At 43.1% G+C, this 17888-nt stretch overlaps 1 protein-coding gene across 2 annotated transcripts in view; it reads left to right on the forward strand.

Moving 5' to 3' along the window:
• LOC140465894 (rho GTPase-activating protein 15-like) overlaps nt 1–17888 on the forward strand; it is a 233826-nt gene that overhangs the window by 58485 nt on the left and 157453 nt on the right. For both annotated transcript variants that reach the window (XM_072561796.1, XM_072561797.1), the window contains exon 2: nt 2571–3626. In XM_072561796.1, coding sequence (XP_072417897.1) covers nt 2628–3626 — 999 coding nt within the window. In that variant the 5' untranslated portion in view covers nt 2571–2627. The remainder of the gene's footprint in view (nt 1–2570; nt 3627–17888) is intronic.

Below are 17888 nucleotides of genomic sequence, written 5' to 3' on the forward strand. Positions count from 1 at the left end.
TTGTAAGACACATTACCCTGATTAAATTGAGGACTGCAGATGACTGGTTTCCTACTCATGTTAACCTTGTTACTAAAAGTATTGATTGAAAGGAAGTGTGCACTTTGTTCATTGAAAGACCATTATGGTTCTATTTGTGCGATGATAACATGAGGTGTCACAGATTTATCTTGGGAATCAGTGGGTTCGTTTAAATTGCCTCTCAAATTGTTTAATTCAATCTCCTCAGCTTCACTGAAAATTGCTGATTCATCTAGCTTAGGACAACCAATATTACATGATTTCAGAGCAAAAGCATGTATCTGCCAAAATATATTACAAAGCCAAAATAGACTGAGACAGTTTTTTTTTAAAGTGGGTAGAGTATTTAATACTTTGTGGAAGTGGATTTTGAAAGCAAATGTGGAGGTTGTTCTCGGAAAACGATCGTATCTAGTTTTCCACGTTTGGACAGGCAGTTGGTGACCTTATCTGGCAAGTACTTTCCTTTTCACCCATTTGGTCTCCAGACAAGTTTTCATGATTCCTGAAAGTTGGCATCAGAGAAAACAGAAAAGGTAGTTTTCTTGGACTTGTGTTAAAAAAATTGCAGATGCTGGACATCCGAAATAAAGATGGAAAGTGCGAGAAAAACTCTGCAGATCCGGTAGCATCTATGGGGAGAGGTGATGGCCTAGTATTATCACCTGACTGTTAATCCAGAGATCCAGTTAATGTTCTGGGGACTTGGGTTCAAATCCTACTGTGGTGGAGATTGAATTCAGTAAAACCTTTACTGAAGTGGTTGACTCTGAATTGCCCTCAACTGCTTCAGAATGCACAGCCAGATTTTTTTTTTTTAGATTACTTACAGTGTGGAAACAGGCCCTTCGGCCCAACAAGTCCACACCGACCCGCCGAAGCGTATACCACCCAAACCCATACTCCTACATTTACCCCTTCACCTCACACTATGGGCAATTTAGCATGGCCAATTCACCTAACCTACACATTTTTGGATTGTGGGAGGAAACCGGAGCACCCGGAGGAAACAGATTGTTCCTTCAGTTCCTACATTCTTTTTTCTTTCTGCATGCTTTTAACCACTTAGTTTTATAGCAGTTTGCCATTCAGAAGTTTTCCAAAATCTCAAACATGCAAGACCAAATCCAGCAGCGAATATCTCTGGACAACCTTTCAAAATATATTTTGACCTAATAATTTGTTTTAAAAACGAGAACCTAGTGGAATGTGAGAAATACCTGTTTTTTTTGCTTTGCTAAAATGGATGCTAACAAAGCTAGATCTGGAAACATTTTAGACCTTTCTCATAAAAGTCTTGCTCTTCTGTTAGAGACAGGTCTGAACTCTGACAATATTACAAGCTGCTCAGTGGTTAGTATTCGTTGAAGTTGCGATTATGTCTGTTTTCGGCAGTAAGAAATTTCATCCCCTTGTTGGCCAAACAGAGTTGATCTTGAACACGTGATTTAAACAGAAGTGAGACTAATAAATGGCTGCAGTTTGCTGGATACTTGATTAAGAGCACATTTTCAGAACTCTTTCCTATGTTCAGCTGTAAATGCTTCACACTGTCTGGATGTGAGTCATGTGGATTCTTGGATCTGTCTACCAGGTAGTGTCATAGAGATGTACAGCATGGAAACAGATCCTTCGGTCCAACCCAATCTAGTCCCACCTGTCAGCACCCGGCCCATATTCCTCCAAACCCTTCCTATTCATATACCCATCCAGATGCCTCTTAAATGTTGCAATTGTACCAGCCTCCACCACTTCTTCTGGCAGCTCATTCCATACACGTACCACCCTTTGTGTGGAAAAAGTTGCTTGTTATGCTGAATTGTCTGGTACCAGTGGGACCAGCTACCATAAAGTACAATGCAAAAGTTAGATAAAGAATCAGCCAATTTTTTATGGTGAATGTTACACAATGGCCTTATGTATGGCAAAGGTGACTGTGTTTGGTGTGTATATTGTGTCGATGCCAGTTGAAGATCGGTCTGGGCTCAGCTAATATGTGGTCAAATAGTTTGCTGACCTCCATTCAACCTTTTGATGCATACACAGGAAATGGTTGCATAGGTGTTGCTGAAAGGAAACAAAATTGAAGCTTTTGTCTTGCACTGTCCAGGACTGAAATGCAAGAATAAAACTAATTTCAGAAAAAGAAACATTTCAGACTTGGGGAGATGATGGTGCTGATTGCTTGGCATGGAGATACAAAAGGAATGATTAGCTACTTATGGATAATTTCATCAATTCAAATCATGCAGGTTGACTGTGAAATGTTGGATTATGGCTGGCATGGAAATTCATTGAGCACCCTGCATGTGTGAAAATAGCTGGTACCTTTTCAAACTTGGTTTTTTGTTGCTTCAGTTCTAATGAGTTGAAGATGAAAGGTTTTTTTGACTTCAGCGCTTTTTGTTTAAGATCTGTATATCTACATTGCTATTTGCATGGATATGTTACTAGAGACAAACAACGCCCATGAAACAATAACTAGCATCAAACTTTGCTGCAAACGACTTACAACATGAGGTACTGACTGATATTTCTTTCTCTTACAGAGATGAGGTTACATTGCTAAAAGGAATCTCACTGAAAGCATCTATTCTGGGTTGGAGATGTCTACTGTCCCACGGAAAGTGTTTGTTCAAGTTGAATTTGACTATGAGTACACAAGGGATGGGAGACTTATCTCTATTAAGCAAAATGAGCGATACATTCTTGTCTCAAGAACCAATGCCAACTGGTGGTATGTTAAAAAGGATTCCCACTCCAAAGCCTTCTATCTGCCGGCACAATATGTGAGGGAATTGCCTCCAGAAGCTCCGGCCTCTCCTGGGGTGCAGTCCCTGAATGGATCTGACTGTCCTGATAGCCAAAATGTCGGCGGGCCAACAGATACAGTAGGTGTGACTCAAAACTATTGTGACGTTGGGGAAAATCAGCTCCCTTACCAAGACCAACCAGGCCAGGATGGCTGCAGTTCTGATCCAATCCAGGAGATAAAGAACTCCATTCCTGCTCAAGACAAGAACCTTTCACTCAATCTGGTGAGCAATAGTAGCCCTCCAACAGTGCATGGCTCAGCAGACTCTCCACCAAGTTTGACTGTGACACCTCATTTGCTCCCATGTTACAGTGAAATACACAGACCTGCAGTGAACAATGAAGAATCCAAGAATCCAAAGTTAGCTCCTGCAAAAGCACCGAAATGGCAAAGCTCCACTGTCAGGGTACGTCCCAAACAGCAAGGTAACCATACCCAAAGACTTAGCCTGGTAGGAACCTTCAGTCCAGCACAGCTGACGTTTAGTCCCCAGACCCTAGATCCCAAGCTCAGACTCAGTGTGGGAAAAGACATTGATCAATCGGAACAGCTCAACCTATGCCAAAGTTTCAGCTTTAGCCATGAGATCAGTTCCAAAAAATGTTCTTCAACAGAGACCATTGCCATGACATTGGAACGCCCGAGAACTGCAGAGAGAAAGGATGTAATGAACTCCAAGTCCTTACCACAGACACCAGATTATGGTTCTGAAAATGTTTATGAATCGATTCCAGACTTAACAAAGCCAAAGACTAAAACCCAAAAAGAAAAAGCTCGTCATTCACCAAAGGTATGTTGACAAAAGAGAGGCATTAAGAGTTTTGGGAACAAGGTGAACGTGTGTGTCTCTGTCTGTCTGTCTCAGAGAGAAAAGGTTTGTTTGTTTGATTTTTGTTCGTCTGAGGAAATGTTATTCAATCACTCGTAGCCTTTTTCCTTTGTCCAGCTTTTGTTTCCATCAGTTTTAGTTGTTGCCTTGTTTCTGTGTTCTGAACACTGCTCTAATCTCTCCTAGTAATAGGACCATGGAGATTTGATTTGGTTTTAGTCTTCATGCTAGTACTAGATAATGAATTTCTATTTGCCTGGATGTCCAAGTCATAAATACAATTTAACAGTCTTACTTGAGTACATCACCTTTACAGACCCTAGTCTAGATGCTGAGAGAAGTTGGAATGGACATATACAACAGGAATGAATAAATATTTTGTTTAGAATCTTAAGACCCAAGTGGGGCACTGAATTAAGAGAAACGTAAGGTTTTGTTCACAATTTAATCTCTTGTTCAAAGGTCAGTTAGAACAAATAGAAAGTGCCCAAATTGCAACCACCTAGAATTTTAAGGAAATCTGGAGAAGGATTGAATTGAGATAGCATCAAGGGGCAATATTTAATGCAAGCAACAGTGTCTCATGGACCGACTGCAGAGTGCAAATGCATTCAATACCTGATTAAGGGACTTGACATCAGTGTGGTGATTGGGGGTGTGTAGTGCATTGAGAGACACTTCCCTGCTCTTTCCCTGCTAAATCTCAGACACTTATCTGCTCCTTCATCCCATTGTCATTTGCCTGTGTCCTGGATGGGTATAGTACCGATAGCAGCCACTGACTCCTGGTGCTGCCACTCAGTAGAATTGCTAGTCTCTGGCCAACAGTTCTTTGTTCTCTCTATGATATTATTGCATGTGATGGGCCTTCCCAGTGAGAGGCAACTTGGGGCTACCATTAACTGTGAAACCTCAATGGAAACTTTAAATACCACCTACTATTTCAGGTTAAGATAGGCAGGTGGATTAGTTTTTGGATTTCTATTCCCATTACTACCTCAGAATTCTTTCAGATCACCTCCTCAGGTCTTTCTATTTAGACCCCTAGACTGAAGAGGTCCATTGGAAGGTGAACAAATTAGAGGAGGTGCAGAAAAGATTTATGACAAGATTCCATGTTTTTATGACAAGATTTCACTAATCTAAATATGTTTAGAAAGTTGGAATTGTTTGCTTACAGTGGAGAAGATTGAGATGAGATTTGATTAAGGTTCTCAGTCATGTTTGGTGTAGGCAGGATAGATAGCAATGTTACCAGTGATGGCAGTTTGAGTGCTAGAAGATAAATGTCAGTTTATTTGCAAAAGAAAATCATTGTGACACAAGCTGTTTGTTTTTGTTTTGTTTTTGTTTTCACCTGGAATGCACTGCTTGAGAGTATGTGGTGAGATGGATTTAATTGTAGTTTTTGAAAGGCAGTTACTTAGGTGCCTAGAAAGAAAAATTAAATGCAAGCCTATGGGTAAAGTGCGAGAGTGGGACGAGTTGATTGGCTCGTGAAAAGAGCTAGCACAGTGTTGGCTGTCTGAATGGCTACTTTGTGTTGCAACCATTCTATGATACTATTGCGTGCACAGTTCCTCACTCCAGTTTCTAAAGTGTGCATTTTTGCTCGACCTAATCTGTTATTACTTTTTTTTTTCTGAAGGGGGACTTAACAATGATCTAAAAATAGTTCCAAATTGTAACAATATACTGTAGCTTTGTTTTTAGTACTTCAATTCTCTGAACTGCGCAATGGAGCGATCCACCTTGAAATGGCATTTAGTCACCAGCAGGGAGTGGTACTATCTCTTTTTGAGCAAAAGTAACAAATGAGGATGTAATCCATGCAGCAACCATGAGATTTTTGCACTGTTTCGATTTCCATTCGGAAACCAGTGACTAAAAGCATTGTTCTGGAAATTCTGAACGTGGTAACTCAAATTATTTGCCCACACAGGGACTCCTATTGTAAAACAACATTTAAAGCACAACCTTTCTGTGTAATAGTCATACTTAAACTTTGTAAGCTTTATGAAATAGATTAGATTACTTCGTGAGGAAACAGGCCCTTCGGCCCAACAAGTCCACACCGACTTACTAAAGCGCAACCCACCCAGACCCATTCCCCTACATTTTACTCCTTCACCTAACACTACAGGCAATTTAGCATGGCCAATTCACCTAACCTGCACATTTTTGGATTGTGAGGGGAAATCTGAGCACCCAGAGGGAACCACCCAGACACTGGGAGAATGTGCAAACTCCGCACAGAGTTGTCTGAGGCGGGAATTGAACCTGGGGGTCTGGCACTGTGAGGCAGCAATGCTAACCACTGTGCCACTGTACCGCCCAAATGTTTTGAGAGTGGGCATTCATGTTTATGTTCTCAAGATATTTAATCTTTGCTAATGGACACAGATGCACATGTGTGCAAAGCTTTTGGACCTGCCATGATCTCACTAAAGCCAGGCAGTTTAAAGAAGGTACTACCAACTGCAAGCTGACAATTAATTTCTAACTGTAATCATCTTTGTTCATGATAAAATTATCAAGTTTGCAGGTGATACCAAACTAGGAGGAATGGTGGATTCAGAACAGACAGACCTAACAGACTGGAATGCATTGAACAAAATATGTCAGTTGAGGGACGTATTTAAAGTAGTCTCAGGTTGCTATGTGCAGAACATCTAACTTGGAAATATGTCACCGCTACTTCACTGTCACTGGGTCAATATGCTGAAATTCCCTCCCTAATGACAAATTGAGTCTACCTACAACACATGGACTGCATCGGTTTAAGAAGACAGCTGAAAATGTGTTGCTGGAAAAGCGCAGCAGGTCAGGCAGCATCCAAGGAACAGGCGAATCGACGTTTCGGGCATCAGCCCTTCTTCAGGAATCAATATGCCTGGCTTTGAGAAGACAGCTGCCTACCATCTTCAAGGGTAACTAGGGACAGGCGAGAAATGCTGGCCAGCCAGTGACACTTACATCTCTTAAGTGAATGAAAAGAGCAAGTGAAATAACAAGCATGCTTAATGCTGAAATGCCTCTGGTTGAAACCAAACCAGAGTGAGGAATGTTAGGGTATTGAAATTGAGACTGAGCAACTGGATGTTGCCCTAACTACAGCAGAACTAGTTGTGGCCAAACTTTAAAGTTTCTGGTCAGACTTTTTCTTGAATACTTTGTGTAGTCCTGGTGCTCCAAGGAACAAGAAAGTGCTGGAGGTAGTGCAAGAAAGGACCATGAGGATGCACACTGTTGTGTCAGAGGTATATATTAGAACAGACTTTTGATTGTTGACTTCAAATAAAGCAATGAAGTGATTTCATGTCAAATTGTTAAAATATAAACAAAATGAACCTGGAATTTTAGTTTAAGTTAAGATGCAGAAATAAAGCTAGAGTGCTTGGGTTCAAACTCTCAGAAGTTGATTTTAGAAGTTATTGGGAAATTCTGCTTCAGAGTGCTGAATATGTGGATTGCCCTTTTGGAGTATGGAGGCAAAAACTCTGGAATCATTTTAGAAAACAAGTTGGCTGCCACAATTCAAAGTCTCCCAAACTGATGAACTAAGATGGGGAAAAAAATTGTTTTTCTCATCAATAACTGTCTCATTATTTTGTGAAAGAAAATTCAATTCCAAAACAATAATTTCACTAATATCATCCTTTTGTTCTACTTTTGCTGTGGCCTTGTGGGTTGATCTCTGACTTCACATATAATTTTGGAACTAGTTCAAGGTGACTGATCTATTTAGGACTTGTGCAGGACACATCTAGGGCAGTTCACTGCTGTGTATACACTTGCCTACCTATTTAGAATGAATACAAGCACATTTGTCATCTTGATTGAGGCATGTATGCATATTTCTGTCTGTCTAGATTCCCAAAGATCTTTCCATCTGTCTGGAATAGATGGGCAGAAATATCTGTCCAACTGACTGAGGCATGCATGCAGTATCTATTAAGTATGGGCAAAATGAGCAAGTGATTCATTTTCCATCTGTAAGATGTGTTAACCTCCGTATAGGGTGAGGCAACAACACAAACTTCAGTTTGTCTGGGAATTGTCTTCAACTCAGCTCTCTGTTAAAATTTGAAATGTGTTATACAGAGTTCATGAGAGACAAGGCTGCGAAGCTTACTGAAGGAGCTGGTTTGATGAGCAAAATTAGTCTTCAGTTTCTTTTGAAAACTGCTTTTATATGTATCCCGTAACAGGGAGAGAGCAGCATAATCCAAACTGAGTTTACAAATTTTCGAAGACACCCAGTTGGGAGAACCTACTTTCTTCGTCTTCACTTACTTTAGTGTCCAGCAACAATGTTCCTTGCAGACTTTACAAAATTTCTTCTTGAAAAGATAGATTGACCGTAAAGTGCATGTGGTGCAGATTCACTTGAATAAAGCTGGGATGTGGAGGTGCCAGTCTTGGATTGGGGTGGAAAAAATCCGAAGTCACATGACACCAGGTTCTATCCAACAGGTTTATTTGAAATCACAAGCTTTTGGAGTGCTGCTCCTTCCTTCACCTGACAAAGGAGCAGTGCTCTGAAAGCTTGTGATTTCAAATAAATCTTTGGGACTATAACCAAGTTTTGTGGACTTCTCAATAAAGCTGGGATTAGAGAGATAAATTGCGTGGACTGTTTGTGTAGACTAGGCCTGTATTGCCATCTGTTTAGATAGACTCTTACTGCGGCAGCAATCAGTGATATGTAGAAGCCAAATGTCAAGGTCAGTCTGTTTGTTTTTTTTTGTGTGCTGTGGGAGCATTGCAGTGTAGCGATAATGCCACTGGGCTAGTAACCCAGGATTATGCTTTGTACTTGAGCGTGGTGCTGGAAAAGCACAGCAGGTCAGACAGCATCTGAGGAGCAGGAGAATCGACATTTTGGGTGTAGGCCCTTCGGAATCAGGCTTGTGGGCCAAGTGGGGTGAGGTTGAGGTGGGTGGGTTGGGGTGCTGATGGTGGGGGGGGGGGGGGGGAGATAGCTGGGAATGTGATAGGTCGATGCAGGTTGGGGGGGGTGGGGGGAGGTGATAGGTCAGAGAGGAGGGTGGAGGGGATAAATGGGAAAGGTGACGGGCAGGTCAGGAGGGTGGTGCTGAGTTGGAGGCTTGGGACTGGGATAATGTGAGGGGAGGGGAAATGAGGGAGCTGGTCTCTCATGGTCATGGCGAGTCCTGGAGGCAAGCCTCCCTCGGCCCCCATGTTATCCCAGTCCCAAGCCTCCAAATCGGCAACCCCTCTTGAGCTGTTCATCAACTTTCCCATCTATCCGCTCCGCCCTTCTGTCCGACCTATCACCTTCTCCCCCTCCTTCATCTACTAATCGCATTCTCTCATAACTTCCCCACCCTTCTCCCATTTGTGTCTCAGCCCACTGGCCCACAAGCCTCATTCCTGATGAGGGGCTTCTGCCCGAAACTTTGATTCTCCTGCTCCTCAGATGCTGCCTGTCCTGCTGTGCTTTCCTAGCATCACACTCTCGACTTTATCTCCAGCATTTGCCGTCCTCGCTTTCTCCTAATGCTTTGTATTCATAAGTTTAAATCATGTTAAGGTGCTAATGGAGTTTAAAATTAGAACATAAGAGACAAGAGCAGGAGTAGGCCATGTGGCCCCTTAAGCCTGCTCTGCTTTTAACAAGATCATGGCTGACCTTTTTGTGGACTCGGCACCACTTACCTGCCAGCTCACATAACCCTTGATCCCTTATTGCTCGAAAATCTATCATTGCTTTAAAAACATTCAACGAGGTAGCCTCCGCTGCTTCACTGGGCAGGGAATTCCACAGTTTCACAAGCCTTTCGGGTGACAAAGAAGGTCCTCAACACGATGAATCAAAGAATAAATCTGGAGTATTGCTAATAATGGTAACTGTGATAAGTGTCATTGATTTTGCTTTGTATAAACCCATCTGGCTCAGTAATGCCCTTGAAGGGAGGGCAATCTGCCTACATATGGCAACAGACCAACATGGGTGGCTGATTGATCACTGTCCTCTGCAATGGCTGGACAAGCCACTCAGTTCAAAGGCAAGTAGGGATGAGCAACAAATGTAGACTTCACCAATGTCAGTGACCTCCCGTGAAAGAATAAACAAAGGGAACCACAGAGAGAGACAGGCTGTGATCTAATAGTAAATATGAAGGATTTAGAATGTATTTAGGGCATGTTCCCATAAACTAGCCTCTGCAGTGTGAAAGCACTTTTATGTTCTTATGTTTACGCACCTGCCTTACTTCAGTTACATTGGAACAGATGACATTTACTGATGGAAAGTTGTGAATATTTAGTAAACCTTGCCGAAGACACAACTTTGTATCTGTGTGATCTAAATGATTTTTCCACTTCTGGCTTGACTTGTCCAGTATTTTAGAATATTGTCAGTATATTTTAATTTGCCTTTAATAGGCTAATCCAGTTGCCCTATTTGCACCATCCTGCCCCAGAATCACAGCATTGTTACAATGCAGAAAGAAACCATTCAGCCCATCTTCCCTGTATCATTTCTATTACCTTGTCCCACTCTAGTGCCTTTCCCATCTCCTTGCACACTACTCCTATCCAAATAATTATCCAGTGCTCAATTGAACTGACCTGCATCACATTTCTAGGCAATATATTTCCATTTTCTCTCATTACTTTTGCTTCATTTGCATATCACTTTATATCTCTGCCCTCTGGATCTATTTTCCTTTTAGGATCTGGAACAGTTTCTCCATTCTGTTCAGCATGCTTATGATCTTGAAAGCCCTCATTGGCAGCCTTGGCTCAGTAGTTATACTCTAGGCTCAGACCTGGAGGTTGTATGTTCAAGGCCCGGGCTAGAAACTTGAGTATGAAATGAAGGCTGACACTGCGGGAGTACTGACTATTGGAGCTGTCTTCTTTTAGGCTCTCTCAAATGCTTGTCACTGTTTGTGTTCTTCCTCGTGTTCTTCCTCGTGTTCTTCCTCGTGTTCTTCCTCGTGTTCTTCCTCGTGTTCTTCCTCGTGTTCTTCCTCGTGTTCTTCCTCGTGTTCTTCCTCGTGTTCTTCCTCGTGTTCTTCCTCGTGTTCTTCCTCGTGTTCTTCCTCGTGTTCTTCCTCGTGTTCTTCCTCGTGTTCTTCCTCGTGTTCTTCCTCGTGTTCTTCCTCGTGTTCTTCCTCGTGTTCTTCCTCGTGTTCTTCCTCGTGTTCTTCCTCGTGTTCTTCCTCGTGTTCTTCCTCGTGTTCTTCCTCGTGTTCTTCCTCGTGTTCTTCCTCGTGTTCTTCCTCGTGTTCTTCCTCGTGTTCTTCCTCGTGTTCTTCCTCGTGTTCTTCCTCGTGTTCTTCCTCGTGTTCTTCCTCGTGTTCTTCCTCGTGTTCTTCCTCGTGTTCTTCCTCGTGTTCTTCCTCGTGTTCTTCCTCGTGTTCTTCCTCGTGTTCTTCCTCGTCTTCACTAGAAAGAGGCTATCCATTCTTATCATGTTTCCTGTATTACAGTAGCACATCATTGATTGTAAAAGGACTCTAAGTGCAGTACCTGGTTTGCCCCACTGGAGGGCTACATTGTGTGATGTTGGAAACCTGACACACTTGGCCTCCAACTGAAAGTGAGACCTTCTCAATCGGCTGCCTTCCAGTGCACCTTTAGCCTTTCATAGAAAAATCAGACGTGGCTGTTATGGGGTAACTAGACATCCTGGTTTTACTGGGCTAGTCCTGACTTTTCATTAAGTGTTCTAGTATCCTGTCAAGTTCGTAAAAATGGTTCAATTGTCCTGAATTTCACTTGTTCCTTTCTCATTGCCAAAGATAAACTGGACCTGGAAAGAGGGCATTTTTGTGAAATTTGCTTCTTTCCTGTCAACATCCACCATATGTTGTGCAGCAGAACTGTATCGCTTGCCCCACCTACCTTCCTGATGCTTCCAAGGGAGGAGTTACTAACTTTTGGCACTGACGGCACCATTGCTGATGAGTTGTGGAAAAATGTTGCCAAATCGGACTGGATAGTTTTATAAGTGATATCACATAACTTCCGATCTTCTTCTGTCCCTCTGTTGGACCCCTGCCATTGGAACCTTTTTTTTCCCCCCTATGGTTTTTCAATGTGTCTTAGTTTTAAATTTTGAAAATCAAGGTATCTTACAATTCGGGGATGCCAAAACTCCAGAAAAAGTCATGTCCCTTCAATCTACTCTGCTAATGGATAAAGTAGTGGCTGATCTGAACTCTGTTCTTGGCTGCCCTGAGTAAATTTTCCCCACCTTCCCCACCAACGACGTATCTGCCCTGCCTTAAATAAATTCGAAGATGCTGCTTCCAATGTCTTTTGAGTAAGATCCCTCTGAAAGAAAAGTAATCCCTAATCTTCTTAACTGTGAGATTTTTTTACATCATCTCTTGTGGTTCTAGTCCCTTCCATAAGGGGAAATATCCTTTCAGCATCCTGTCCAGATACCTCAGGAATGTAGATGCTTTTTCTAAGATCATTTTGAAGTTAGTACCGTGATTGTGGTGTACATGGTAGGCTCATTTAGAAAGTAAGGAGACATGGAATACAGGGGAATTTGGCTGTCTGGATACAGAATTAGCTGGCTCATAGAAGACAGAGGGTGGTGGTAGATAGAAAGTATTCATCCTGGAGCTCGGTGACCAGTGGTGTTCTGCAGATATCGGTTCTAGGATCTCTGCTCTTTATGGTTTTTATAAATGACTTGGATGAGGAAGTGCTTAAAAATGTGTTGCTGGAAAAGTGCAGCAGGTCAGGCAGCATCAAAGGAGCAGGAGAATCGACGTTTCGGGCATAAGCCCTTCTTCTGGAATGAGGAGGGTGTGCCAAGCAGGCTAAGATAAAAGGTAGGGGGGGTGGGGGGCGTGTTGGGAATACGATAGGTAGAAGGAGGTTAAGGTGAGGGTGATAGGCTGGAGAGAGGATGGGGGCGGAGAGGTCAGGAAGAAGATTGCAGGTCAAGAAGGCGGTACTGAGTCCAAGGGTTGGGACTGAGAAAAGGTGGGAGGAGGGGAAATCTGCATTCATCCCTTGTGGTTGGAGGGTTCCTAGGCGGAAGATGAGGCGCTCTTCCTCCAGGCGTCGTGTTGCTATGGTCTGGCTATGGAGGAGGCCAAGGACCTGCATGTCCTTGGTGGAGCGGGAGGAGGAGTTAGTGTTCAGCCACGGGGTGGTTGGGTTGGTTGGTCCGGGTGTCCCAGAGGTGTTCTCTGAAATGTTCTGCAAGTAGGCGGCCTGTCTCCCCAAAATAGAGGAGGCCACATCCCGGTGCAGCAGATGCAGTAAATGATGTGTGTGGAGGTGCAGGTGATTTTCTGATGGATATGGAAGGATCCCTCGGGGCCTTGGAGGGAAGTAAGGGGGGGGAGGTGTGGGCGCAAGTTTTGCATTTCTTGCGGTTGCAGGGGAAGGTGCCGGGAGTGGAGGTTGGGTTGTTGGGGGTGTGTGGATCTGCCGAGGGAGTCGTGGAGGGAGTGGTCTTTCTGGAACGTTGATAGAGGTGGGGAGGGAAATATATCCTTGGTGGTGGCGGAAATGACGAAGGATGATATGATGTAAATGGACATTGGTGGGGTGGTAACTGAGGACCAGTGGGGTTCTGTACTGGTGGCAATTGGAGGGGCGGGGTTCAAGGGCGGAGGAGCAGGAAGTGGAGGAGATGTGGTGGAGAGCATAGTCAACCACGTCTGAGGGGAAATTGCAGTCTTTGAAGAAGGAGGCCATCTGGGTTGTTCGGTATTGGAATTGGTCCTCCTGGGAACAGATGTGGCAAAGGCAATGGAATTGGTAATATGAGATGGCGTTTTTACAGGGGGCAGGGTGGGAGAAGGTGTAATCTAGGTAGCTGTGGGAGTCGGTCGGTTTATAGTGAACGTCCGTGTTGAGTCGGATGCCCGAGATAGAAATGGAGAGGTCTAGGAACGAGAGGGAGGAGTCTGAGACGGTCCAGGTAAATTTGAGGTCGGGGTGGAAGGTGTTAGTGAAGTGAATAAACTGTTCAACCTCCTCGTGGGAGCACGAAGTAGCGCCAATACAGTCATCGATGTAACGGAGGAAAAGGTGGGGGGTGGTGCTTTCTCCTTGGATGAGGAAGTGGAAGGGTGGGTTAGTAATTTTGCCAATGACACACAGGTTGGTGGAATGGAAGATAGTGTGGAGGGCTGTTGTAGGTTGCAACAGGACATTGGACAGGATGCAGAGCTGAGCTGATTGGAGGCAGATGGAATTTATCCGAGAAGTGTGAAGTGATCCACTTTGGAAGATCAAATTTGAAGGCTAGTTTAAAGTTTAGGTTCTTGGTGGTGTCTTATTTTCCCCCCTCAGTCGAAGCAAAGCAGTGAGACACAGTATAGTTTTATCTCCTTCCCATTATTCCAGGCCCTGGAGGGAGACCGAACAGAGACCTGGGTTCTCAGTCTTTTCTGGAAAAGCAGTTTCTTCATGAATTATATAGTCATTTTACAGGGAGGAGCATCGAAATAAGGCAACATATTTTTTGGGTGACCGTTACAATCAACGAGTGTCAATATTAAAGATTAAGCCACCTGCTGTTACACAGTGAATATTCTTAACCTTAACTGGCCTCACATTAATGAATACTTTTCACCTTGTTAAACTGATCTTGTGTACTGAATGCTTCCAATATTGTTAAATGGCTCGACATAATGAATGCTTTTCCACCTTGTTAACCCATTACCCTTGCCTCCAGCACCCATTATTAACTGCTAGTTCTTATCTGATCTGAGTCATGCTCAGCTGAACCACATGTTTCACAAAACTCAGAACTTAACTCCTTCCCTACACACGTTCTCATTGGCAATGTTGAGGGACAGAGGGATCTTGTGGTCCATGTCCCTAGATCCCTCAAATTCGCCACCCAAGTTGATAAGGTTGTTAAGGTGTATGGTGTGTTGGCTTTCATTAGCAGGGGGATTGAGTTTATGAGCCGTGAGCTGCAGCTCTATCAAAGCCGTGGTTAGACCACACTTGGAATATTATGTTCAGTTCTGGTCGCCTCATTATAGGAAAGATGTGGAAGCTTCAGGGAGGGTGCAGAAGAAATTTACCAGGATGCTGCCTGAACTGGAGGGCATGTCTTATGAAGAAAGGTTGAGGGAGCTAGGGCTTTTCTCACTGGAAGAAGAATGATGAGAGGTGACTTGATACAGGTGTACAAGATGATGGGCTTAGAGTGGATAGCAAGAGACATTTTCCCAGGGCGGAAATATCTGTCACAAGGAGGCATAATTTTAAAGTGATTGGAAGAAGGATTAGAGGGGATGTCAGAGGTGGGTTGTTTACACAGAGTGGTTGATACATAAACTGCACTGCCAGCAGTGATAGTAGAGTCAGATACATTAGGGGCATTTTAGCGACTCTTGGATAGGCACATGGAAAATAATACAATGGGGGGTATGTAGGTTAGTCTGATCTTAGAGTAGGATAAAAGGTCAGCACAACACTGAGGGCCAAAGGGCCTGTACTGTTCTATGTTTTATTACCTCTCATTCTTCTAAAAGCCAATGAATCCGTCCAAATTGCGATCCGATCTTTCCTTGTAAAATAACACCCTTATTCCAGGAATAAATAGAGTAAGCCTTCTCTGAACTGGGAGTTTGAAAGGAATGTTACAGAATGACAAACCTTTAATGATTTGTGAAACATCTACCACCTGTTTTAATTCCTGAATAATTGAGGTTTTGTGTAATTGAAAAACGAAACAATTTTGAGACTACCTAGCTCTGTTCAGGATGTCCGAAGTGATTTTTACAGTGAATGGGATACTAGCATAGATAATTTATAGGTGGCACCTTTTAATCTTGCTGGGAAGAATAAACAGCCCTGCAAGTGTTTCGGTGAAAGGATTGTCAGTTACGCTCAGATAATGGCCACAAACCTTTGTGTTTCCAGATTTAGCTCATCCATTATCAGGTTGAGCCCTAAGTAAATATTTGCGAAAGCAGTCTTTTATGGTGCAGGAGATGCAGCATAAACTGAACAATTACTAATTGACTCTGACTCTGAGATCTGTGCCCTCAGAGCACCGTGTCTTGGAAAATTCCTGAAGGGGTTGTCATTCGTGAATTCCTGGCTACTTTGTGAATTATTCAAGCGAGGGATTCCATCCAAAATGATCTTCTCTTTTGCATGAAAAAGCCTTGTAGCTCAAAGCTTCATTCGTGTGGTGCCGCACCTTATAAAGTGGGCAGGGCATGTTCATCGCCTGATTCCAGGATTTTAGTGTGGGAGGGGTGGAGTTGGTGGTGTCATGGAAATGTCACTCATTGTGTATTAATCGAGAGGCCCAGGCGAGTGCTCTGGAAACACAGGTTGGAATCTCACATTGGAACTGAAAATTAAGTAATAATTCTGGATTTGGAAATTAGTCTCAATTGTGGTAACCATGACAGTTGTCATTTGATTGTTGTAAAAACTCATCTGGTTCTTCTATTTCCATTGAGAAAGGAGATCTGTTTGTGCATGTGGCTCCATTGTAATGTACTTGACCCATACCGGCCACACAACTCGAGGGGTAATTTGTGATGAGCTACAGAGGCTGGGACACTAACATCCCATGAAAATAAAAGAAAGACATTCGGTCTATTGTGACTAAACTGTACCAGTTCTTGAGAGAGTTATTTGACTTGTCTCACCAAGTGTCTGTCCATTTCATAACTGAAGCGAATTATGAAAATACTTATTTAGAATTTGCTGATATCACGCTGTAACAGCCAAGCTAACTTCCTTTAGTCATGATAAATTACTATTTTTTTGACATTAGTGGTTCACAAAAAAAGACTCTTGAATTAGCTTTTATTGTCATGTGCATTCGAATGAATGCCCTGGTCTGGCCTGGGGCACACTGCCCCCACCCCCGCCGAGGCCTGGCCCGGGACTCACCACCAGTATTGCATTACAGAACACATGTTGCCCAAGTGCACTTGACATCTGTGGCAGTTTCTTGTGAGATGTTTACTTCAAGTTGTATCCTGAAGGAGCAGTCAGGGTATGATTAATATCAGTTTAAGTAGCGGGTGGCAAGGCAAGTTTGAAACTTGGAGTTCATAATCTTTCTCCCACTCAGCTGCCTCAATACCATGTACCAAAGCCAGAAAATCTACCGCAAAGTACAAGGCTTCCCAAAATGGAGATTGGAACCCAAGTAGGGGAGCAAGCTGAAATGTTTGGGTTGTACAATCTTGGGCAACCTTTAGTTCATTTGTCCATGGGATGTGGGCATCTCTAGTTAGATCATTTATTATCAATTCCATATCATCCCGAGGGTAGTAAAGATACAGCTGATTTGCTGTAGGTTTGGAGACGCATCTATAGGAGAGTGTGTAATTTCCTAATGGCTATTAGTCAACCAGATGTTTTTATATATATTTTTTTCTCTATTCCAGAATTTATTAAATTCAAATTTCACCATCTATTACAGTGGCATTCAAGCCCATACTGAGTAATGGCCTGGGCTTCTGGATTACTAATCCAGTAACAAAATAGAGGCATGGGATTGAGGACGATTTAGCAGTTTGGATCAGAAATTGGCTAGCTGAAAGAAGACAGAGGGTGATGATTGATGAGAAATGTTCATTTACTAGTTACTAGTGGTGTACCGCAAGGATCTGTTTGGGACCACTGCTGTTTGTCATTTTTGTAAACTAACTGGATGAGGGCATAGAAGGATGGGTTAGTAAATTTGCAGATGTCACTGAGGTCAGTACAGTTGTGGATAGTGCTGAAGGATGTTGTAGGTTACAGAAGGACATGGATAAGCTGCGGAGCTGGGCTGAGAGGTGGCAAATGGAGTTTAATGCAGAAAAGTGTGAGGTGATTCACTTTTGAAGGAGTAACAGGAATGCAGAGTACTGGGCAAATGGTAAGATACTTGGTAGTGTAGATGAGCAGAGAGATCGCGGTGTCCATGTACATAGATTCCTCAAAGTTGACACCCAAGTTGATAGGGCTGTTAAGAAGGCATATGGTGTGCTAGCTTTTATTAGTAGAGGGGTCAAGTTTTGGAGGTTATGCTGTAGCTGGACAAAACTTTGGTGCGGCTGTACTTGGGAGTATTGCATACAGTTCTGGTCACCGCATTGTAGGAAGGATGTGGAAGCTTTAGAAAGGGTTCAGAGGAGATTTACTAGGATGTTGTCTGGTATGGAGGGAAAGTCTTATGAGGAAAGGTTGAGGGACTTGAGGCTGGTTTCGTTCGAGAGAAGGTGGTTGAGAGGTGATTTAATTGAG

Source organism: Chiloscyllium punctatum, chromosome 42, assembly GCF_047496795.1.
Source record: "Chiloscyllium punctatum isolate Juve2018m chromosome 42, sChiPun1.3, whole genome shotgun sequence".
Lineage (NCBI taxonomy): Eukaryota > Metazoa > Chordata > Chondrichthyes > Orectolobiformes > Hemiscylliidae > Chiloscyllium > Chiloscyllium punctatum.